The following is a 25,381-nucleotide window of genomic DNA, read 5'->3' as shown; positions in this document are numbered from 1 at the left end:
TTCTTTTCCCTCCTCTCCTCCCCCCTCCCCTTTCACTCTGACGTGTCCTCTCACCCTCTGGATAAATTCGCCATTCATATGATTCTTGTCATGCCTGATGAAGCTGCTGTTGCATGCTGGGAGAATAAACTACCCTTGCTTTTACCTATCCATGCTTCTTCTGTGACCTGCGCCATTGAAAGCTGGCACCTCTGTCTGAAGTCTGCCTCCATATACCAAACGAGGTCGATATTGTTAGGAACACCCATCCTTTCAAATGGTCCGACAGATCCATCAAATACCTAGGAATTCATGTCCCCACGGACCCCCGTGACAGCTATTCCCTCAACTTCCAACCCCTGTTAGCCACAATTGAGAAGGCTCTTACATGCTGGACAAAAGGCACTTTCTTCTGGCAAGGGAGGGCCAACGTTCTTAAAATGAATGTGCTCCCCCGACTTTTTTACCTTTTCCAGGCGGTTCCCCTGAGCCTTCCCTCTGTTTTCTTTAAAAAGCTGGAAGGTCTCATCCGCAAATTCGTTTGGGCGGGGCGGCCGTCGAGAATTTCCAAGTCCACGCTGACTAGAAGGAAACAGTCAGGTGGTCTTGCTATCCCAGACTGCAGCGACACTTACTAGATTCTTGGATATTTTCCACGGCCGTACCGCGAAACGCTGGGTGTCGGTGGAGCTGGAGGGGGCTGGGGTGCAGATTTTGACTGCCCCTTGGCTACCCTTGGGATCCTTGCCTATTGATACAACTCACCCGCTGCCCTGGGTCACTAACGAATTACTGATCTTTTTCAAACGATACCTCCTGAAGACCACCCTCTTTACCCCCGGAGGTCCCTTGACACCAATATTGGGCAACCCTAGTTTCCCCCCAGGTCTAGAGAGGACGTCCTTCTTAGGGTTCTCAGAGCCTCATCTGCTTTCGATACAATGTTTCCTGGAGGGCACATTGCTCCGTCCTTACGACTCCCTTGTCCCGGAAAGTGATAGGACGCCTGCTTCTCATATGTGTTACCTCCAGCTACAGCATTTTATTGCGACCAATCATACCCACCTGAATCTAGCCAGGCCTCTCACACCAACAGCAGCAGTCAACTTTACATTTCCCTTTACCTTTCAGCTTATAACTGTATACAAGTAGTGTATATAACACTGCTGTATATGAATACCTCTATCCATTAACCATCAGTATATTCCAAACTTTCAACTAACTTAATTTTCATATGCTTTTCCCTTCACAAATCACCTGCTTTTTCACCAAAACGGTGAGTCTCTATTTCGGACAACAATCTCTCTAATCCTATCAAGCTATTTACAACAATCTGCTCCTTCCACTTGCACACACCGGACCAAAAAACATCCTTCCCTTGGCACAGTTCAGTCACCCATTTCTTTGGAGATAAAACTTTAGGGCATTAACACGTGACACATTTAAATACAATTCTACATTTTCATCTAAGTCTGGCTGCAGACTGTTCATATCTATCAAAGTTTAACCAATTCAAAATTTAAAAAACACAGTTTGTCTCGGATACTATTCTTGAAGCACTAAAACACTAGCAGGCCCAGATATATATATATATATATATATATATATATATATGTTCCTAATAGTAAACAGGGATGCTACCGTGTTTACCATGTAATAGTCAAAGCAAAAAAAAGGAGACTTACACCGTGTAGCGCACACCCAAACAATGTACAAAAAATCTTTATTAGAAAATGCATAAATCACTTTAGACAACAAGAAACCCCCATAAAAACATTTAAAAGAGGCACAAACATGCCCTCCCACAACAGGGGGGGAGCCCGTAGGACCCCTCCCAGGTCACCTGTATTAATATATAAGTTCTAACACCGCTTCTACATATACACCCAAGTAACAAGATAGTTCAATATCTATACAATCTGCATATGTTACCACAGACTCCCTGCCAAATACAATATATAACCTGAGTAAAGGGAAATCCCCAAGTATAGACAACAGGATCCTGGGAAATACAAGAATCAAGAAGGAATGTAATGAATGATCTCTATACAGGCATCCCCCTGAAACCCACACGTTCCATCACCTACTGGTGACCTGTATAGGGATCATTCATTACATTGCTTCTTGCATTTCCCAGCCTCCTGTCTGCTATACTTGGGGATTTCCCTTTAATCAGGTTGTACATTGTATATTGTATTTGGCAGGGTGTCTGTAGTAACATATGCCGATTGTATAGATATTGAACTATCTTATTATTTGGATGTATATTTAGAGGCGGTGTTAGAACTTATATATTTATACAGGTGTCCTGGGAGGGGTCCTACGGGCTCCCCCCTGTTGTGGGAAGGCATGTTTATGACTCTTTTAGATGTTTTTATGGGGGTTTCTTGTTCTAAAGTGATTTATGCATTTTCAAATAAAGATTTGTTGTACATTGATTGGCTGTGCGCTACATGGTGTACTTCTCCCTTTTTTTTGCTTTGTCTGATACTTTTCTTATCTTCTAATCTAAATCTCCTACCCCTTCTGTAGGAAGGCATTGGCTGCTTCTCTGCTTCATATTTTACTCTTAAAAGTTAACCAGTGCAGGGAATACACAGTTTCAAAGCTTATAAAGTCTCAACTAGAGCGAGGGTTGCAAATGACCCTATTAGCAAGATCTCTCAGTGGACTGGCCGTACAAAAATTGATGTTGAGCACTAAACAAAAAGAGTGTGCATTTAGTGTCAACCAAAGTGTCTATGATACCACTATTATCTTCTACTCTGATACATTACTGATACACCACAAAAGACACGAGAGCCAATTTTTGCTCAAGTACAACCCAAGATATCAGTAAGCCATCCTCTGATACAGAAAAAGACACTGGGCTGCTACAAAAACAAGCTATCAGATTAAACTCTGATACACAAAAAAGACATCAGCCATACAATCAACAAGTTATCAGGGACCTAGAACACAAAAATTTACGGCACTCTTAACTCCCTTGACCGTATCTCCACTGAGTAGATCCAAAAATGGCAAAAATCTAAAATTAAAATTCTAGCAAAGCATTCTCTGTAGTCTAGAATGTCTTGTTAGGGTTTCCCTGCAGTTCAAAAATCCCAAATAAATCTTATTATGTAGTGCATTTTCGATGTTAAGGTTGGCAAAAAGAACATTTTACTGGTTCTCTCACAACTTCTCCCAATTTGCTAGATTGTGTACTTAGATTTAAACAGCAGCAATCAGTCACCAGCGACTAGAACTCCTCTATAAAATTGAGACTTCACAGGGGGAAGATTCCCAGTCACTAGGGCTAGTCATAGAGGGTCGACGGAAACCATTTCCCAGGCTCCCAGGCCTGCCCAAAGAACACATATAAGCTACAGTTTCATGAAGAAATCAGCAGACTTACCGTGTTTTTTGTGGAGATTTGACTCCTAGTTTGGACAGTTCTGGGTTGCCCTGGACGGCTGGAAAGGTGTCGGTCCACCAGACTTGGCTCTTCCCTTGAGTGTGGTCCAGGGAACAGAAAATCCCATCCTTGTCGCCAACTGTCAGGGATGGACCGATGTGAGGCATTAAAATGTAAGTGACCGCTGCTGCATATGCTGAGGGCCGGACCGAGGGATTCACACCAGACAGGATGTTGGTATAGTATCTCCCTTCTCAGCATACTCACTAAGGAGCTGCCCAAGGAGTTATGTTTAATTCAGGAAGTAAATTTGGTTTTTACATTTGACAAAGGAGGAGGTTTAGTTATGATGTCAAAATCAGCAGGTTACATTTTGATTGGTTATTTGAGCTTTATCTCTGTGTATATTAGCATATTTTAGGCATCTATTTCTTTCTCGGCCAAAGTTCACTCATGCGGATCTTTCACTCAGACTGGAAAAACCCTTCAAATATTTTGTCTACTATCATCTCATCTTCCAGGGTTTCAATCTTAGTCACGAGCAGATAGCAAGATAAGGAACATGACATCAGGAACATGGTGTATAGTTTAACCCCTTAATGATGAAGGACGTATATTTACATCCTCCGCCGTCTCCCGCGATATGCCACGGGGTCATAACGGGTCGGTCCCGGTGGCCATCAATGGCCGGGACCCGCGGCTAATACAGGACATCCCCAATTGCGGTGATGCCCTGTATTAACACTTCAGACGCGGCGATCAAAGCTGACCGCCGCGTCTGAAGCGAAAGTGAAAGTATTCCGGCTGCTCAGTCGGGCTGTTCGGGACAGCCGCGGTGAAATCGCGGCGTCCTGAACAGCTTGCAGGACACCGGGAGGGCCCTTACCTGCCTCCACGGTGTCCGATTGGCAAATGACTGCTCAGTCATACTCTAGTATACTGTGCTAGCATTTCTCCAGCGGTGTTGCTATCAGTATGAAGAGTGGGAGAAGAGGGTTGCATTGACAATCCAACACAATGGGCAGCACATTGAACACATTTTATAAGTGGTCAGAAACTTGTAAATAACTCATGAAAGAATAAAGTTATGTTAAAACCAAGCACATCATTGTTTTTCTTGTGAAATTCCCAATAAGTTTGATGTGTCACATGACCCTCTTCCTATTGAAAAAAAAAAAGTTGGATTCAAAATGGCCGACTTCAAAATGGCCGCCATGGTCACCACCCATCTTGAAAAGTTTCCCCCTCACATATATTCATGTGACACAAACAGGAAGTTAATATCACCAACCATTCCCATTTTATTAAGGTGTATACATATAAATGGCCCACTCTGTATATGCTGCCACCAACTTCGGGCTGTGTCATTCAGCCACTATATGGTCTCCTCATACTGATCCCACCTCCAGACTCTGTCAACGTGCCGCTCTGCGACAGTGATTCTAAAATAATAACAGTATTATTTCCCTTACCCTGCACACACCCTATGCATGTTACAGCAAGGCAAAGTGTTCTACATCCCTATTGAGGCTCTCTGTAGGTCAGAAATAGCCTTTTTTAATAGTGATTCGCCGCAAATAAATTCAGACCAAACCACATTTTTTCTGAAAATTCAGAATTTTTGTCAGGCAAATCGTCCGAATCAAATTTTTCTGACATTCGCTCATCTCTAGTGTACATGATCACTGATCTATTGTGTCCTGTGTACATTACCATTGGTTTATAGTGTCCTCTGTACTTCAACACTGGTCTGTGTCCTCTGAAGTTGTATCTGTTTGTAGTCTAGTGTGTTCTTTGTTCTTAGTCCAGTGTGTACAGTGCTCTTTATTTCCAGACCCGTTTTATGTTAGTTTGCTATATTAGTTTGTAGTTACACCCTCTTCCAAATGTTTATGCAAATTCTATTTTAGTGTCACAAAGATTAAATATTTTGTTTTCAATTTAACTCATGGATGGCATTGTGTCTCAGGGCTCTTTTGATCACTGGAAACAATCTCAGACACTTGTGATAATTAGATTGCCAGGTGAGCCCAATTTAAGGAAAAACTATGTGGGTGCTCCACATTATTAAGCAGAGCACCATTTTCAAGCAATATGGGGAAGAAAAAGATTCTCTCTGCTGCTGAAAAGAGTGAAATAGTTCAATGCCTTGGACGAGGTATGAAAACATTAGATATTTCACGAAAACTTAAGCGTGGTCATCTCACTATCAAGAGATTTGTGGCTGATTCAGAGAACAGACGGGTTCATGCAGATAAAGACACAGTGAGGAAGATTTCTGCTAGATCCATGCATCAGATCAAGAGAGCAGCTGCCAAAATACCATTACATAGCAGCAAACAGATATTTGAAGCTGCTGGTGCCTCGAGAGTCCCACGGACATCAAGGTGTAGAGTCCTCCAGAGTCTTGCAACTGTGCATAAACCTTCTATTCGGCCACAACTAACCAATGCTCACAAGCAGAAACATCTGCTTTGGGCAGAAAAATACATCAAGACTAATTTTCAAACAGTTCTGTTCACTGATGAGTGCTGTGTAACCCTGGATGGTCCAGATGGATGGAGTAGAGGATGGTTGGTGAACAGCCACCCTGTTCCAACAAGGCTGCGATGTCAGCAACGCGGTGGGGTCATGTTTTGGGCCGGAATCATGGGAAGAGAGCTGGTCGGCTCCTTTAGGGTCCCCAAAGCTGTAAAGATGACCCCTACAAAGTATTTGGAGTTTCTGACTGACTACTTTCTTCCCTGTACAGAAGGAAAAACTATGCTTCCCATAATAAAATAATCTTCATGCATGACAATGCACATCTCATGCTGCAAAGAATACCTCTACATCAATGGCTGCTATTAGGTTAAAAGGAGAGAAAGTCATGGTGTGGCCTTCATCTTCCTTTGACCTTAATCCTATTGAGAACCATTTGAATGAGAACCTCATTCAAAAGATCTATGAGGGTGGGAGGCAGTTTACATCCAAACAACAGCTCTGGGAGGCTATTTTGACATTTTGCAAACAAATTCAAGCAGAAACTGTCCAAAAAACTTTTTAAAAAGTTCAAATGTTGTTCAAAGTTTGATAGAAATAGCTTTTGATTTCAGTGAATATGCTGCAAACACAACAAATGAGAATTTTCTGTTCTTTACAACCTACAAAGTGTTTTGAAACATACTATGCGTAATCATTTGGAAAAGTGCATTGTAAGTTTTTTTATGTTTAAAAAAACATACTGTTATCATTAGGAGGTTTCTTCAATAAAATTTGAATTGTACTCTTAATAGTTGATAACATGAGAATTATGCTTACTGTTATTTACATCAATTATTTAGGTAGATGAGAAAAAAATAATTTGCATAATAATTTGGAGCAGGGTGTAGTTATCTGTTCTCGTTATTATTACCGTTATGTTTCTGACTTATCCCTGACTATGTACAGTTCTGTTTGTTTTGTTGATCTTGACGCCATTTCACTTAAGCACAGGAAGGGACCGGCTCCAAGTTGTCATTGACCGCTAGGATCTCTAGGCAAGTAGGCAGGGAGAGCTTAGGGCTCACTTCTCCCTGACCCCATTAATGACAGATGTTATTAAAAAGTACAATTGGTGATGCAAACAACACGTCCACAAATGGGTCTTTAGATAGAAAAATGAAAAGAATTATGTCTATTAGAAAGTGAAAAGAAAAAAACAAAACCTCAAAAAAAAAAAAAAAAAAAGGCTCGGTCATAAAAGTGTTAAAAGACATTGTCTTTATTATTTTTTTTAATCTTTTTAAGCTATCAAGGGGAAGTATTAAAAGAAATCTTTAATATCTTGATGGTTTATACTGATCAATGTAATGCTATTACATAGCAATGAAAAGCTACATTGGTGATCTGCTGGTACAGTCTGCCTGAGGAGTTGATTCAGAGACAGCTGCCATGCCCCCTTTCATAGACATGAATGGAGGGGGCGTGATGTGACTCACAGGGGGGCGTGGCATGATGGCACAACCCCCGCCGCGGGAACCCTGCGTTCTAAACATTTGGGTGCTGCCCGAAGATCTCGCGGGTGGGGTGTGTGATCTGGCTGGCTGGGATGAGTTTGGGGATCCCAGCTGCGGGACCCCGTGATCAGACATCTTATCCTCTATTCTTTGGATAGGAAATAAGAGGTCTAGGGGCGGAGTACCCTTTGACGTGTGTTGTTTCCGGTGTTATTAATATTAGAGTACATATATTTATAGAAATTTTTTTAAAGCATTATTTTTTACTCCAAGTTACACTTTAATAACTGGGCCACATTTTACAATACCAGTTTATTTCCCTTAGTCATACGGTATGTATTTTACAATTACTGGAAATAGAAATACATTTTGCCATCCATATTAAGTAGGCGGGGTCTGACTACTAGCACATTGGCAGTGTTATTTTTATGACTTACGGTTTCATGTTAAATATATCTCTGTATCCTGTTGCATTCAGATCTTTAACTTTGTGCTTCTCAGCAATAAGTTTTTCTTTGGTCCATGTCATCTGAACTTTTTCTGGTGCCACATAACTTGATTTGGTAGTCACTGCAGAATGCGATGCAGTATTCCTGTCATGGATAAGCTGAGCCTGAATAAACACACAATAGAAGATGTACAATGAGTGAATTGATAAAGCATTAAAAATTTTCACTGGTTACCATTCTTAAAATTGTAGAAACAATATATACAATATGTTATCTTTAAAACTGCAACTATAACAGAGTTTTTTTGTCTCATAAAAATGACTGCTGTGAAAAAGGAGCAGATTACATTTAACCATAATTTATGTTGTCCAAATCTTATAATATGGTCCCCAGCAGAATTGAGTTGTCACACAATGGATTAACAGTAACATGCATTGTAATTTCCAGTTACTACTAGCTTAATAATAAAAAACAGACTGTTCTGTATCACAACACAAAAAGACAAACAGCACAGGGAACATGGCAGTTATATGCTAGGAAAGTAAGTTTAAAGAGCCAGAGTTTTATATGTGTATAAACATCATATGATGCAAAATGGAGAATGTATGTGTTAAGATCATTACAACATGCGTAAGCTATGGATTAACCTCTTAATGACGCAGGGCGTACCTGTACGCCCTGCGCCCGGTATTTAACCCCTTAAGGACCAGGCCATTTTACACCTTAGGACCAGAGTGTTTTTTGAACATCTGACCACTGTCATTTTAAACATTAATAACTCTGGAATGCCTTTAGTTATCATTCTGATTCCGAGATAGTTTTTTCGTGACATATTCTACTTTAACACAGTGGTAAAATTTTGTGGTAACTTGCATCCTTTCATGGTGAAAAATCCCAAAATTTGATGAAAAAAAAGAAAATTTTGCATTTTTCTAACTTTGAAGCTCTCTGCTTGTAAGGAAAATGGATATTCAAAAGACATTTCTTTTTGGCTCACATATACAATATGTTTACTTTATGTTTGCATCATAAAATTGACGTGTTTTTACTTTTGGAAGACACCAGAGGGCTTTTTTCACAAAACTTTCAAACTCACTATTTTTCAGTGACCAGTTCAGTTTTGAAGTGGATTTGAAGGGTCTTCATATTAGAAATACCCCATAAATGACCCCATTATAAAAACTACACTCCCCCCCCCCCCCCAAAGTATTCAAGATGACATTCAGTAAGTGTTTTAACCCTTTAGGTGTTTCACAGGAATAGCAGCAAAGTGAAGGAGATAATTCTAAATCTTCATTTTTTACACTCGCATGTTCTTGTAGACCCAATTTTTTTATTTTTGCAAGTGGTAAAAGGAGAACATTTTTACTTGTATTTGTAGCCCAATTTCTCTCGTGTAAGCACATACCTCATATGTCTATGTAAAGTGTTCGGTTGGTGCAGTAGAGGGCTCAGAAGGGAAGGAGAGAACATTTTTCTGAAATGGTTTTTGGGGGGCATGTCACCTTTACGAAGCCCCTAGGGTGCCAAAACAGCAAAAAAAAAATAAATACACACATGGCATACCATTTTGGAAACTAGACTCCTCGGGGAACGTAACAAGGAATTAAGTGAGCCTTAATACCCCACAGGTGTTTCATGACTTTTGCAAATGTAAAAAAAATGCTTGTTTTCCCAAAAATTATACATTTTTAAAAAGGGTAATAGCAGAAAATACCCCCCAAAATTTGAAGCCCAATTTTGCTCTGGGGGCATGCCGCATTTAGGAAGCCCCTATGGTGCCTGGACAGCAAAAAAAAAAACCACATGGCATTATATTTTGGAAACTAGACCCCTCGGGGAACATAACAATGGGTAAAGTGAACCTAAATACCCCACAGGGGTTTCACCACTTTTGCATATGTAATAAAAGAAAAAAAATTTACCGAAAATGCTTGGTTTCCCAAAATGTTTAAATTTTTACAAAGGGTTAAAGAAGAAACTACCCCCCAAAATTTGAAGCCCAATTTCTCCCGATTCAGAAAACACCCCATATGGGGGTGAAAAGTGCTTTGCTGGCGCACTACAGGTCTCAGAAGAGAAGGAGTCATATTTGGCTTTTTGGAAGCAAATTTTGCTCTGGGGGCATGCCGCATTTAGGAAGCCCCTATGGTGCCAGGACAGCAAAAAAAAAAAAAAAAACACATGGCAATATATTTTGGAAACTAGACCCCTTGGGGAACGTATCAAGGGGTAAAGTGAACTTTAATACCCCATAGGGGTTTCACGACATTTGCATATGTAAAAAATAAAAAGTTTATCGAAAATGCTTGTTTTACCAAAAATTTTACATTTTTACAAAGGGTTAAAGCAGAAAATACCCCCCAAAATTTGAAGCCCAATTTTTCCCGATTCAGAAAACACCCCATATTGGGGTGAAAAGTGCTCTGCTGGTGCACTGCACGTCTCAGAAGAGAGGGAGTCACAAATTTTGCTCTGGGGGCATGCCGCATTTAGGAAGCCCCTATGGTGCCAGGACAGTAAAAAAAAAAACCCACATGGCATTACATTTTGGAAACAGTGTTACAGTGAGTACTTACACCTCACAGGTTTTTTGAACAGTGGGCCGTAAAAGTGAAAAATTTCATTTTTTTGCACTATATTGATAGTGTTACCCCAAATGTTTCATTTTCACATTGGGTAATAGGGCAAAAGGCCCCCAAAATTTGTAGAACAATTTTGTCTGAGAAAAAAAATACCCCATATGTGGATGTAAATTGCTCTGTGGATGCACTGCAATGCTCAGAATAGAAGGAGTAAAAATGTTGTTATAATTGAAGTCGGGGGTCATGTGCATTTATAAAGCCCCCATTGTGCAATAACAGCAAAGAAAAACCCACATGTGACACCATTTTAAAAACTACACCCCTCAATGAACGTAACAAGGGGTACAGTGGGAAATAACACGTCACAGGTTTTTTGAAAAGTGGGCCATGAATTGAAAAATTTGATTTTTTTTACAGTAAAATGCTGGGGTTACCCAGTTGTTTACATTTTGACAAGGGGTAATATGAGAAATTGGGTTGCAAATTTTTGAGGGCTTTTCGCCCTGACTATAAAAATACATCCACATATGGGGTAACATGCTGGGCGGGCGCACAACAAGGTTCAGAAGTCATAGAGGTCACTTTGTATTTGTGGCCTATGGCATATCAGTAACTGACGGTTACATGCATTCCGAGGAAAATACAAAAATTAAACACCCACATGTGACACCATTACAGAAAGTACCCACCCTGAGGAATGGGTATAGGGGTAAAGAGGACATTTTGAACGCACAGGTGTTTCCAAAATTTATTTTCCAGGAATGGATAAAGGGTAGCTTTTGAAAATTGCAATTTTCAACCTATGCTCTGCTTCATTTTTCTGGGAACAACTAACATGTGACTCCGAATTGTCGCCTGGAAATACGACAGAGCTCAGCGAGAACTCTTCGCATTTTAGGCGGATGTTTGTTACGGACCTAACAGTTACATACATTCAGATGAAAATACAAGAAAGGAACACCCACATGTGAAGTTATTACAAACAGTACACCCCCTAGGGAAGGTGTATAGGGTGAAGTGGAGATTTGCAACAGATGGGTGTTCCCTTCATTTATTTTCCAAGAATGGATGAAGTGTACTATGGGGGGAAGAAAATTGCAATTTTACTGATATGCCAATTCTATTCCTAGAATGAGGACCCAGAGTACAGCCAAAAGTAAAAATGATGCCCACCCCAAACCCTATACTCTGAATCATTATTCTGGGACGGGGATGTGTGGGGCCGTCCCTATTCTGTTACCTCAAAAGCGCAACCCGCTCAGGAGGGGAGAGAGCGTTGCGCATTTGAGGCAACTGCAAACCTCCAATGCTGTTGACTTTTTTGGGGGATAAAAATATTATGAGGGGCATTGGGAAAGAGGTTTTGGGTTTGATTTTTTGGGGGTAGGGTATTTTGGTATAAAATTTAGAAGACAATGTACCCTGGACTGGTACATTGGAGCCGAATTCTGGGGAATAAAATTTAGGGCAAAGGATGGAAAATTTAGTACTCCATGGAAGTGTGATACTCCCTGAAGCAGCCTATGCAGAGGCCCGGATGATCGGGGCAAGTGTCACACTGAATCGTGGTGTCCCTCTGTCTCCCCTTCCTGTGACACACTCTCTTTTCGCATCTTTTCTGGGTTCGTCCCGACCTTCCAGTGTTGGGGATCACACCTGGAAAGTGTTGGCCAGGGACGATCCGGGGACCTAAAGTTCCAGAGGAGCTCTGACTGCTCTTTGGCTGTCACCAAAGATGAGGGCCTTTAGAAATACCTCTTGGAACTGCAGGTATGTCCCTGTGTTGCCAGCGTACTTGTACAGTATAAAAGAGCTGTACATGGCAACCTGTACCATGTAGACCGCAACCTTTTAATACCATACGCGTGTTTTCCGCATGGTGTTATATGGTTTGAGGACTTGATCAGAAAGATCAACTCCCCCCATATACCGATTGTAGTCCAGAATACAATCGGGCTTGAGGACCGGTCCCGCGGTACCTCCCACAGGGACAGGGGTGCTGCCGTTCCCATGAATAGTGGTGAGCATAAGGACATCCTTATACCGGACCAACAACAGGTTCTCATGGGAAAAGGCACGGGACTCACCCCGGGGGATAGCAGCGTGTAGGGGATGGGGCGGAAGGCCTCTTTGATTCTTCCGGACTGTCCCACAAGCGACCGTGGATCTGGCGGCGAGGGATGTGAAGAGAGGGATACTAGTATAAAAGTTATCCACGTAAAGGTGGTAACCTTTATCTAGCAATGGGTGCAAAAGGCCCCAAACGATTTTCCCGCTAACACCCAGAGTCGGGGGAAATTCTGGGGGTTCAAAACGGGAATCTCGTCCCTCATACACTATAAACTTGCAAGTGTACCCGGAGGTACTCTCGCAAAGTTTATACATCTTCACGCCATACCGCGCTCGCTTGGTAGGGATGTATTGCTAGAAGCTGAGTCTCCCCTTGAAGCTGATGAGAGACTCCTCAATAGAGACCTCCTGCCCCGGGACATAGGCCTCCCAAAATCTGGCCCCGAAGTAAATGATGACTGGCCTGATTTTATACAGGCAGTCATACGCGGGATCAGTTCGGGGGAGGGGGGAAATGCCGCATTATCAGCATAATGCAAACATCTCCGAATGGCCCCGAACAAGACGTCCCCACTCCAATATTGCCTGACACTGGGTTTTTTAACTATACCCATATGCAGCGCGAAGCCCCAAAATGCCCTCATTTCGGCTGCATCGACTGGAGTCCAGCCACCGGGTCTAGCTAAAAGTGAGCCCGGGTTAGCGGTGACGAACTGTTGGGCATACAGTTTCGTCTGTGTGACCATCAAATTAACAAAGTCATCACTGAAAAAATGACCGAAAAAGTCCTTTTCAGTGAACCCGGCGATGTTAATTTTGATTCCTGAGTCGCCAAAAAACTCAGGAATCACGGGCTCATGGTCCGCTGGCTGAGTCCAGACAAGTTCTCCGGTAAGAGGTACCAGTGACCTTGGCAGGGGGGCTTTACTAGTATGAGCGCCAGGGGGACTCATACTAGCATGGGGCACAGGGTCAAGGGCAGAGGAGGTTTGCAGCACCGCACGGCGGCGAGTTCGCCACCTTGGTGGCTCATCATCTGAACTAGATGATGAGGAGGACGATGAAATAAGGAAGATGGGGTCTTCATCGTCCTCTGAGATGCTTTCAGAGTCGGAGGCAATTATGTCATATGCCTCCTCCGCCGAAAACACTCTGCGGGCCATTTCCCTACTCGAATGGGGATACGGGTGTGTGTGTGTGTGGGGGGGGGAAACTTTATTGGTGTATGTGCTGTGTCTGGTGTGGTGCGAGACTACCTCCCTAACCCTACCTAACCTAACTAAACTAAACCGCCCTAACAGAAAAAAATAAAAAATAAAAAGGGGACTTTAAAAAAAATAAAAAAAAAGGGGGACTTCTAGCGCAAAAAAAACCCTGCGCCAAAAGAAAAGCGTTTATCTAATCAGTGGTGTGCGCACTGATTAGCGCTTGTGGCGGCAGGGGGTGCAGAAGTCAGTGGGGGGTCCGGCCACTCAGCCCAGAACAGTGGCTGGTGGCTTGTACACAGACCCCCAAACAAAGAAAAAAAAAAAAATTCAATTAAAAAAAAAACGCTTTACCCCGAAAAAAAAATGCACCCGCCTGAAACAAAAGAAAAAAAGGCTGATCAGTGAAAAATCAGACAGTGGTGAGACAGGCTGCACACACAGGTATGGTCCGTCCACACAGTACACGCCTGCTACTGGTGGCACGGACCGCCTATGGGTGCAAAAAAATACGCGTTAACCGAAAAAAGTGCCTTTACCACAAAAAAAAAACGCTGATCAGTGATAAATTTACTGACAGCGGTGAGGCACGCCGCACACACACAGGTAAGGTCCGGCCACACAGTACACGTCTGCTACTGGTGTCACGGACCGCCTATGGGTGCAAAAAAGCGCTAGAAAACGCGAAAAAAAGCGCCAGCACCACAAAAAACGCTGATCAGTACTACGGGACTGATCAGCGGTGGGTGGGCTTTAACAAACGGTGGCGGACTGCTCTTTTATGACTAAGAGGGTCCGTGCACACGCTTAGGGAAAAAAAAAAAGATCCGCGCCAAAAAAAAAAAAAAAAAAGGCTGGCGGCAGACCGCAGTGACCCAGCAGGGCCGGGGTCACGGAGCTAAAGGTGCTACGGCCCCACGGACACCCACTGAAAACTTTTTTTTCCCAACCCTAACCTGTCCCTACCTAATCTAAAGCTAACCCTGGGGGATTTCTGTGCCAAGGGAAAGGGGGCAAGGGGCACTTTTTTTTAACTGAGGGGATGGTGGACAGCACGGGGCTCCGTCCACAGATCTCTGTGGAATGGCGGGCAGAACGGAGCAACATGCTCCTAGCCCCCACCATCCCCTCCCATTACACTGTGATTGGTGTGGCCACTTTGGCCACCCAATCACAACTGTACTGAGGGGGGTGGCCACAATGCCAGCCCCCAGTACAGCACGGAAGATGATTGGTGGTGTATATTACACCACCAGTCACCATCTATATCCAGGTCACACGTGACACTGATGGTCCGGAACCGCTGCAGAACGCTGGTAAGTAGTTACCGGCGCCCTGCAACGATTGCCGGTATAGGAGGTCCACTGCACCTCCTCCGGCACACTGCCGGGATGTCTGCTGATTGAAATCAGCAGACATCCCGCTCCGATCCCCGCCCTGGGCCATATGCCGCGATGCCTGTTGAACAATTTCAGCAGGCATCGGGCACCGGCTCCGCTCCAGATGGCTGCGGGGGCCGGGAAAGCGCATGACGTTCTCATACGTCATGTGTCCTTAAGGACTCGGAAATGGAGACGTATGAGAACGTCATGTGTCCTTAACCCCTTAAGGACTAAGGGTTTTTCCGTTTTTGCACTTTCGTTTTTTCCTCCTTACCTTTTAAAAATCATAACCCTTTCAATTTTCCACCTAAAAATCCATATTATGGCTTATTTTTTGCGTCGCCAATTCTACTTTGCAGTGACATTAGTCATTTTACCCAAAAATGCACGGCGAAACGGAAAAAAAAATCATTGTGCGACAAAATCGAAGAAAAAAATGCCATTTTGTAACTTTTGGGGGCTTCCGTTTCTACGCAGTGCATATTTCGGTAAAAATTACACCTTATCATTATTCTGTAAGTCCATACGGTTAAAAGGATATCCTACTTATGTAGGTTTGATTTTGTCGCACTTCTGGAAAAAATCATAACTACATGCAGGAAAATTTATACGTTTAAAAATGTCATCTTCTGACCCCTATAACTTTTTTATTTTTGCACGTACAGGGCGGTATGAGGACTAATTTTTTGCACCGTGATCTGAAGTTTTTATCGGTATGATTTTTGTTTTGATCTGACTTTTTGATCACTTTTTATTCCTTTTTAATGGTATAAAAAGTGACCAAAAATGTGCTTTTTTTGACTTTGGAATTTTTTTGCGCGTACGCCATTGACCATACGGTTTAATTAATTATATATTTTTATGGTTCGGACATTTACACACGCGGCGATACCACATATGTTTATTAAAATTTTTTTTTACACTGTTTTATTTTTTTTATGGGAAAAGGGGGGTGATTCAAACTTTTATTAGGGAATGGGTTAAATGACCTTTATTAACACTTTTTTTTGAAATTTTTTTTGCAGTGTTATAGGTCCCATAGGGACCTAGAACACTGCACACACTGATCTTTTACACAGATCACAGGCGTGTATTAACACGCCTGTGATCAGTGTTATCGGCGCTTGACTGCTCCTGCCTGGATCTCAGGCACGGAGCAGTCATTCGCCGATCGGACACCGAGGAGGCAGGTAAGGGCCCTTCTGGTGTCCTGTCAGCTGTTCGGGAAGCCGCGATTTCACCGCGGCGGTCCCGAACAGCCCGACTGAGCAGCCGGGTCACTTTCACTTTAGAAGCGGTGGTCAGCTTTGACCGCCGCTTCTAAAGGGTTAATACCGCACATCGCCGCGATCGGCGATGTGGGATATTAGCCGCGGGTCCCGGCCGCTGATGAGCGCCGGGACCGACGCGATATGATGCGGGATCGCTGCGTCCGGAAAAGTCCGAACTACAAAAATATATTGTTAATTAAAACGCACGGTCAATGGCGTACGCGCAAAAAAATCCAAAGTCCAAAATAGCATATTTTTGGTCACTTTTTATTTCATGAAAAAATGAATAAAAAGCGATCAAAAAGTCCGATCAATACAAAAATGGTACCGATATTTACAAAAGGAGTAGGATGAATTGATGTGTGGAGGAAGATGTACCCCAAAGAGAATAAATATCCTTGCTATAGTACATCATACACTACGGCCTCCAGAATAGATATGCTTAACGTTCAAGGTGTTAATATGGTTAAGCGAATGAGATGTGAAAATAGGGCATTATACGACCATACCCCTGTAACATTTAGCATTAATAGCCCGGGTAGAGATGTGGTAAAGCAATGTAAATTTAATCCATATTGGCTTTCTGTATTTCAAGACAAGACACAGATTGAAAGGGAGCTGCATTGCCTATGGAATGAAAGAGGGCTGTTGAGCAAGGAAATAGGTAAGTGTAAAAAGAGATTTAGAGAGAAAGAAAATGCATTGCTAACAGAATTGGATGATGCAGAGAATAGATAGATACACATTAGATCAGACAGGTAAAAAAAATTGATTTAATGAAGGAGAAGCAAGGTAGTCTGCAAGATCTCCTAATTGAACAGAAACAGTCTTTTTTCAGGGCCAGAAATATTTTTGGGAGAATGGTAAACCTAATAAGTTAGTGGCCGGAGTTATTAAAGAGCAGGGGGAGAGGGCTGCTATAGCTTCCATAGAGAGGGAAGATGACCCTGAGGAAATAAAACAGATAATTGGTAAGTTCTATGCAGAGCTATATAGATCAGAAGTTGCTTCAGCAACGGAAGTGAATACACAGATATTAGTAAAATGTAACCTGCCTTTGCATTCACTTCCAGGCAGTGGAAAACACTAAGGGGGAGATTTATCAAAACCTGTGCAGAGGAAAACTTGCCCAGTTGCTCATAGCAACCAATCAGCTTGCTGCTTTCATTTTTATGAAGGCCTGTGAAAAATGAAAGAAGCAATCTGATTGGTTGCTATGGGCAACTGGGCAAGTTTTCCTCTGCACAGGTTTTGATAAATCTCGCCCTAAGTGATTGTTTGAGCTAGTGATTGTGTGTCTGTATACAAGAGTGTGAAGTATTCAAGTGAGTGTAAGTATAAAAGGGAGAGGGACTTAAAATGAAGGGAATACTGTAAGAAGTATTGTGAGCGTTGTTGAGCGCATTTCTGTAAGTTTTTTTCTTTCTCTGTCTGGAAGGAATACAGGTGGAGAGAGGGTGGAGTAGTTAAATGATTAGAAGCTGATAAATTGCAGCTGTTTGCAGCCAGCTAGACTTTACATTCACTCCCAGGCAGTGGAAGAGAAGTGGTGTCTGGTAACTATAAAAGCAAGTACACTAAACGATTGAGCTAGTGATTGTGTGTCTGTCTACAAGAGTGTGAAGTATTCGAGTGAGTGTACGTATAAAAATGAGAGGGACTTAAAATGAAAGGGGTACTCCGGTGAAAAGCTTTTTTCTTTTAAATCAACTGGTGGCAGAAAGTTAAACATATTTGTAAATTACTTCTACAAAAAAATCTTAATCCTTCCTGTACTTATTAGCTGCTGAATACTACAGAGGAAATTCTTTTCTTTTTGGAATGCTTTCTGATGACATCACAAGCACAGTTCTCTCTGCTGACGTTATTATAATAATAATAATAACGCTTTATTTATTGTTGTCCTTAGTGGGATTTGAACCCAAGTCCCCAGCACTGCAAGGCAGCAGTGCTAACCACTGAGCCATCATGCTGCCCTTAGCATGCATCTGCTATGCATGGTTGCTAAAATGGACAGAGATGTCAGCAGAGAGCACTGTGCTCGTGATGTCATCAGTGTTCCAAAAAGAAAGGAATTTCCTCTGTAGCATTCAGCAGCTAATAAGTACTGGAAGGATTAAGATTTTTTTAATAGAAGTAATTTACAAATATGTTTAACTTTCTGCCACCAGTTAATTTAAAAGAAAAAAGGTTTTCACCGGAGTACCCCTTTAACTTCTTGGGGACGAAGGGCATATGCATACGCCCTTGCGTCCGTCATTTAAGGACAGAGGGCGTATCCATACACTCTCTGCATTTCCGATCACCGCCACTCACCGGGCGGTGATCGGACCGGGATGACTGCTGATCCCCCCCCCATGTTAGCGATCACGGCAAATCATTGGTCAATTCAGACCAGCGATTTGCCCGCGATCCAGATCGCCCGGAAAATAAGAATAATCAGAGCTGTCAGAGACAGCTCCGACCATCCTAAAGGATAGGAGCGAGGTGGCGGTGTTACCACCCCCTCCTATCCCCTGCCATTGGTCGGTCAGGCTGACCACCAATGGCAGGAGAGGGGGGGGGGGTTAGAGTTAATTTCCCCCGCTCTGGCCACCGATCGAAGTCGTGGCAGATTGGGGGGGGAACACGGGCGGCGAGGTGGGAACATGGCCCGCCGGAGCAGCGGCGGCAGCAGGAGGAGCGGCCAGATATTGCAGAACTACAGCATCCCTGACTGTCTGGCCATGCTGGGAATTGTAGTTTTGCAACAGCTGTAGGCACACTGGTTGGGAAACACTGAGATAGAGTCAGTGATTCCAGCCCGTGTGCCTCCAGCTGTTGTAAAGCTACAACCCTCAGAATGCACTGGCAGACCGTACATGTTGTAGTTTTGCAACAGCTAGAGGCACATTGGTTGGAATCACTGAGCTAGAGTCTGTTTTCTAACTCAGTGGTTCCCCACCGGTGTGCCTAGAGCTGTTGTAAAACTACAACTCCCAGCATGTGCGGTCTGTCAGTGTATTCTGGGAGTTGTCATTTTGCCACTGCTGAACGTTTGGGGCACCCCCCCCCATGTGAATGTACAGGGTACATTCATACGGGCAGGTTTACAGTGGGTTTCGTTCTACAAGTAAAAGGAGAAAATGACCCCCAAAGTTTGTAACACAATTTCTTCTGAGTACGGAAATACCCCATATGTGTACGTAAAATGCTCTGTGGACGAACTACATGGCTCAGAAGTGAGAGACGCCATGTACATTTGAGGCCTAAACTGGTGATTTGCACAGGGGTGGCTGATTGTTACAGCGGTTCTGACATAAATGCAAAAAAAAAAAAAAAACACTCACATGTGACCCCATTTTGGAATCTACACCCCTCACAGAATGTAACAAGGAGTATAGTGAGCCTTAACGCCCTTCAGGTCTTTGTAAAATTTTCGTTGAAGTTGGAAAATTAAAAATTACTTTTTTTTCCCTGAAATGCTGGCGTTACCCCAAATTTTTCATTTTCACAAGGGGTAATAGGAAAAAAGCCCCCCAAAATTTGTAATCCCATTTCTTCTGAGTATATAAATACCCCATATATAGAAGTAAAGTGCTCTGCGGGCGAACTACAATGCTCAGAAGAGAAGGAGCGTCATTGGGCTTTTTGAGAGAGAATTAGGCTGGAATTGAAGGCTGTGTGTGTTTACAAAGCCCCCATGGTGCCAGAACAGTGACTCCACATGTGACCCCATTTTGGAAACTACCCCCCTCAGGGGATGTAACAAGGGGTACAGTGAGCATTTACGCCCCACAGGTGTCTGACATATTTTTCATTTGTAATTTTTCATTTGCACAGCCCACTGGTCCAAAGATCTGTCAAATGCCAGTGGGGTATAAATGCTCACTGCACCCCTTATCAAGTTCTGTGAGGGGTGTAGTTTCCAAAATAGTATGCCATGTGCGTTTTTTTTTTTTTTACTGTTCTGGCATCATGGGGGCTTCCTAAATGAGACATGCCCTCCAAAAACCATTTCAGCAAAATTTGCTTTCCTAAAGCCAAATGTGACTCCTTTTCTTCTGAGCATTGTAGATCGCCCGCAGAGCATTTTACGCCCTAACATGGGGTATTTCCATACTCAGAAGAGCTGGGGTTACAAATTTTGGGGGCATTTTCTCCCATTACCCTTTGTAAAAATGGTAAATTTGGGGGAAAAAACTGCACTTTAGTGAATAATTTTTTTTTTTCATTTACACATCCGACTTTAACGAAAAGTTGTCAAACACCTTGTTACGTGCCTTGAGGGGTGTAGTTTCCAAAAAAGTATGCCATGTGGTTTCTTTTTTGCTGTTCTGGCAAATGTGACATGCCCCTCAAAAACCATTTCAGAAAAATTCACTCTCCAAAATCCCATTATTGTTCCTTCCCTTCTGTGCCCTCTACTGTGCCCTCCGAACACTTGACATACACATATGAGGTATTTCCTTACTCGGGAGAAATTGGGTTACAAATTTTGGGGGGCTTTTTCTCCTATTACCCCTTGTAAAAATTCAAAAACTGGGTCTACAAGAACATGCGTGTAAAAAATGAAGATTTTGAATTTTCACCTTCAATTTGCTGCTATTCCTGTTAACACCTAAAGGTTTAACAAACTTTCTGAATGTCATTTTGAATACTTTGAGGGGTGCAGTTTTTATAATGGGGTAATTTATGGGGTATTTCTAATATGAAGGCCTTCAAACCCACTTCAAAACTGGACTGGTCCCTGAAAAATTCCGATTTAGAAAATGTTGTGAAAAATTGGAAAATTGCTGCTGAACTTTGAAGCCCTCTGATGTCTTCCAAAAGTAAAAACATGTCAACTTTATGATGCAAACATAAAGTAGACATATTGTATATGTGAATCAATATATAATTTATTTGGAATATCCATATTCCTTATAAGCAGAGAGCTTCAAAGTAAAAAAAATGCTAAATGTTAAATTTTTTAATCAAATTTTGGAATTTTTCCCCAAGAAATGATGCAAGTATCTATTACATTTTTCCACTAACAAAGTAGAATATGTCACGAAAAAACAATCTCTGAATCAGAATGAAAAGTAAAAGCATCCCAGAGTTAATAATGCTTAAAGTGACAGTGGTCATATGTTAAAAAAATGGCCGGGTCCTTAAGGTATAAATGGGCTGGGTCCTTAAGGGGTTAAGGTACCGTACCCTTTCCACCCCTCTGTTACCCCTTCTCAACCCTGTACAAACCCCCCCACCGTCACCCAGGACCACCCATGTCCACTGTCGCCCATCCATGTCCCCCCCCACTGTCGCCCATGTCTACCCCCCCCCGTTGCCCATGTCTACCCACCCCCCCATCACCCATGTCTACCCCCCCGTCCCCATGTCTACCCTGTCACCCTTATCCACCCTCCTTTTCACCCATCTCTCCCTTTGTCACCCCAGTCCACCCCTCTCTGTCACTCCTGTCCCTCTCTTACCCACTTGTCCACCCCTCTGACCCCGTCTCCCATGTCTACCGTCCTGTCATCCATGTCCACCCCCCCATCCAACCCTCTGTCACCCCTGTCCATCCCTGTCACCCATGTACACCCTCCATTGGTCCTTAAGGTATAAATGGGCTGGGTCCCTAAGGGGTTAAGGTACCGTACCCTTTCCACCCCTCTGATACCTCTTCTCAACCCTGTCCAAACCCCCCACCATCACCCATGTCCACCCCCCCATCACCCATGTCCACCCCCCCACGTCACCCATGTCTACCCCCCCCCACATCACCCATGTCTAACCCCCCAACGTCACCCATGTCCACCCCCCGTCACCCATGTCCACCCCCCCGATCAATGTCCACCCCCCCGTCACCCATGTTGTATGTCATTTGGAAAAGCCCTAAAAAGTCTGATAGGGTGTGGACCATTTGGCTTCTACTTGTTATCTCTACTGATTCTCCGGGTCAGTCATCACAGACGGTTTGAGGAAGGGAGTACTTTTCCTTTGCAGTGGTGTTGGGGGGGGGGGGGTCGGTGCCGGGGTGTGTGTGTGTGTTGTATGTCTTTGTTGGGCCTGTTCACTCCTGGGATGTATTATTGTGATGTATTTGTTTCTTATTGTGGGCCACCTCTAGGGGCCTTTGAAGTGTATTCTTTTTCTTCGTTGTTATGTATGTTTATTATTTTTTACACAAAAAAGCAAAATAAATAAATACTTCAAAAGAAAAAAATCCTATTTGACCCCAGTGAGACTGTTTCGGATGCTTCGTTCTCCATCCTCTGATTGTATTCATTGTAGAGCCCCGGAAGCAGACATTATTCATCTCATCTGGGCATGCTCACTTATCCAGGCCTTTTGGAGTGATGTGCTCTCCCTTCCTCTCTTTCTTGCTGGGAGTTCCTGCACCATTGTCCATAGAGGTTTGCCTCTTTGGTGCTATGGATGAGGAGCTCTGCCTATTTTCCTGCGGGAAACACTCTTTCTCGCACGGAAATCCATAGTGATTAGATGGATGGCAGATCAACTCCCTAATATAGCTCAGTGGCAGGGGCATGTAAATGCAGTTATACCCTATAAAAATTGTATTAGCACTGCCATTGCCCACAAAAAGTGTTGGGATGTATGGACTAACTCTACAAATATGTTTGTGGCCTTCCTCCTTGGTCTATTAAACCCTTCCTGTTCCCCTTCCACCCCCCCTTTACTTTTGTTATCAGGTGGCTGGAGTGCTTTTTTCGCTGCTTTGATTCTAGTGATGGTTCATGCTGGGAGGCAAGTGCATTGTTTTCTGTTACTTTTTGTTTCTTTGTTTTATGGGCTGTGGGCTGTGTTATACCTCTATGGTATTCTGCCATGTGGAAATTCTTTTCTACCTTACCAGATATGAAAAACCAGACACAGTGCTGTATGTGCAAACAGTAAGTAAGGCATGGCCAGGGGCTGAGTTTAGGAACTATGACTATGTAAGCACACAAGTACTGGCTACAACTATCACTAATCCACCATTGCCTGTAGTTCCCTGGCTACAACTAGCACTTAAGCACCACCCCTGCTGTCCGCTGGCTACTATGACTACCACCTGTCCAGCATTGCTTGCTGTCTGCTGACTACTACACAACCATCACCAACACCAGCCCACCACTGCCTATTGACCGCTTTATACTAAAACTACCTCCAGTCCACCACCCCTATCGTCTGCTGGCTACTACAACTACCACCAGTCCACCAACCTTGCTGCTGCTACTACCAGCCAGACCTACACATACACATAACCCATGTTCCCCCAAAAATGAAAGTGTTTTCAACTATTTTTACAAAAGCCATTCCTTCACTATTTTGAGACAACAATCCTGTTACAACTCCCAAAACGGAATCATTTTTGATAATTTTTAAACTTTTTAGTGTTTACAAAAGATATTTCTTCTTCACTATTTTGGAAAACCAATTCTCTTTCAAATCCTAAAAGGGCTAATTTTTTAAACGCTTGGAAAAAAACACTGCATTTTCCCAACACCTCTGTGAGCATTTGGCAGGCACCGGCCAACAAAAGGGATATTTTATTCACCTTTATTTTACTAAAAGCATACAAAATCTGCCAGTGCAGTGTGTTTTTAAACAAGCTGTTAGTTACAATGGTTACCACATATCACCATAACTTTGGCATTAACTTAGCCACTTTAAAACTACCTGAATACATTCCTTGGGACCAAACAGTACTATAGAGGGCTCTAGAGCTCTTAGGCAGTGTTATATACAAGATTCTATTGTATATATTGAATTGGGGATTTGATTAGAACTTATTCGTCGCAAACCTAACTTTTTTGAAAAGTTCTGCGAGCCTGGCAAACTGAAAGTTTGCTCAACTCTAGTTCTTACATGAGGTATAATATACCAAAGAACAGAGTCACTATATAGAAATGCACACTCAAAATAGATTAAATAGTATATCAAAATTTAACAAGCAAATAGGTACAACAGACAATATGTTAAAATAATTGAAAAAGCTCATATAAGTGCACACTACAAAACTGAGTGGGCAAGGGGGGCGAGGCCTGCCATGTAGAGAAAGACGAAGGACGACTGGGCTCTGTTCCTGAGGCTCTATAACGGGGGCATCGCACCGCATATATGGGCACCAGGCATTACCGGCAGGCAGAAGAAGTCGAGGGGCACCTCCCAACCACCTTCTGTGCCCATTTCCAACTATTTCAACCCTCTCCTGGATCTTACAGAGGAGCCGCCACGCATGACCGGGCAATCTAAGATGGCGGCGGCCCAGAAGACAGCGCGGGCTCCCGCCTAGCCTCCTGCTCCCTCACAGCGCCGCGACCCGGGCCAGGGGAGCGGTGCTCCAGAGAAACACCTACCGGCCTTGCTGAATCTACCAAAGAGTCTCCCGCGGACCCGATCCTGCCGGAGGGTCCCGCTACAGTTCCACCACCACGGAGTACACGTGACATCAAGGCATCGAGGTACACGTGACATCGAGGCCGCTCCGGCTTCCGCCTCCGCATCTCAGCAGCTCCCGGTCGCTTCCTCACAAGCCGCCCCGGCCTCTGAACCCACATCACCACAGCTCCTGGCAGTGCAGAGACCGGAGGACCGGGCGGGGGACCTACAGCGGCTGCAGCTCTCCCCTCCTGCCTCTCGGGAGGATGAGATGGAGCTGGTCGCTCACAAGCCGAACTCTGCAGGATTCCCAAAGTTTAGTGCCCTGGGGAGTCCCTCTGAGCTGTAGCCACAGAGTCTGCAGCCAGGGGCAGCACGGTCTCCTGCATGCAGCAGCAGGGCTTCATCCCCTTCCCAGAGTGTCCCCTCCATCTTCAGAAGCCCTGCCAGCTCCCCTGACCTGCAACTGTCCTCCTCAGAGGGAGCTGGCTGTGGAGGGGACAATGGACTCCCCTGCACCTGCTACTTCTCCACTGGCCCCCAAAGTGACCCCCTCAACAAGCACTCTTAAAAAACCATATGGTGGTCCTGCTCACTCTGGACTGTCTATCCTGCCTCCTGCTGACATAGGGAAGGAATTACCTGTTCACCCTGTTTCCACCACACCATTGGTTCTTCCTTGGGGGGCTGCGGATGAGGATCCAGATCCCCTGTCCT

At 43.6% G+C, this 25,381-nt stretch overlaps 1 protein-coding gene across 8 annotated transcripts in view; it reads right to left on the bottom strand.

The window, feature by feature from the left end:
• Positions 1-25,381, bottom strand: part of SLC12A7 (solute carrier family 12 member 7) — an 870,696-nt gene that overhangs the window by 78,601 nt on the left and 766,714 nt on the right. For 6 of the 8 annotated variants that reach the window (XM_056520184.1, XM_056520185.1, XM_056520188.1 and 3 more), the window contains exon 22: positions 7,791-7,966. In XM_056520184.1, coding sequence (XP_056376159.1) covers positions 7,791-7,966 — 176 coding nt within the window. Of the gene's footprint in view, positions 1-7,790; positions 7,967-17,201; positions 17,263-25,381 lie in introns of those variants that run through there. The other 2 variants (XM_056520191.1, XM_056520192.1) reach the window with 2 other exon arrangements.

Source organism: Hyla sarda, chromosome 5 (assembly GCF_029499605.1).
Source record: "Hyla sarda isolate aHylSar1 chromosome 5, aHylSar1.hap1, whole genome shotgun sequence".
Taxonomy (NCBI): domain Eukaryota; kingdom Metazoa; phylum Chordata; class Amphibia; order Anura; family Hylidae; genus Hyla; species Hyla sarda.
The sequence above is the reverse complement of the archived record's forward strand: the minus strand, read 5'-3'. Positions and strand labels throughout refer to the sequence as shown.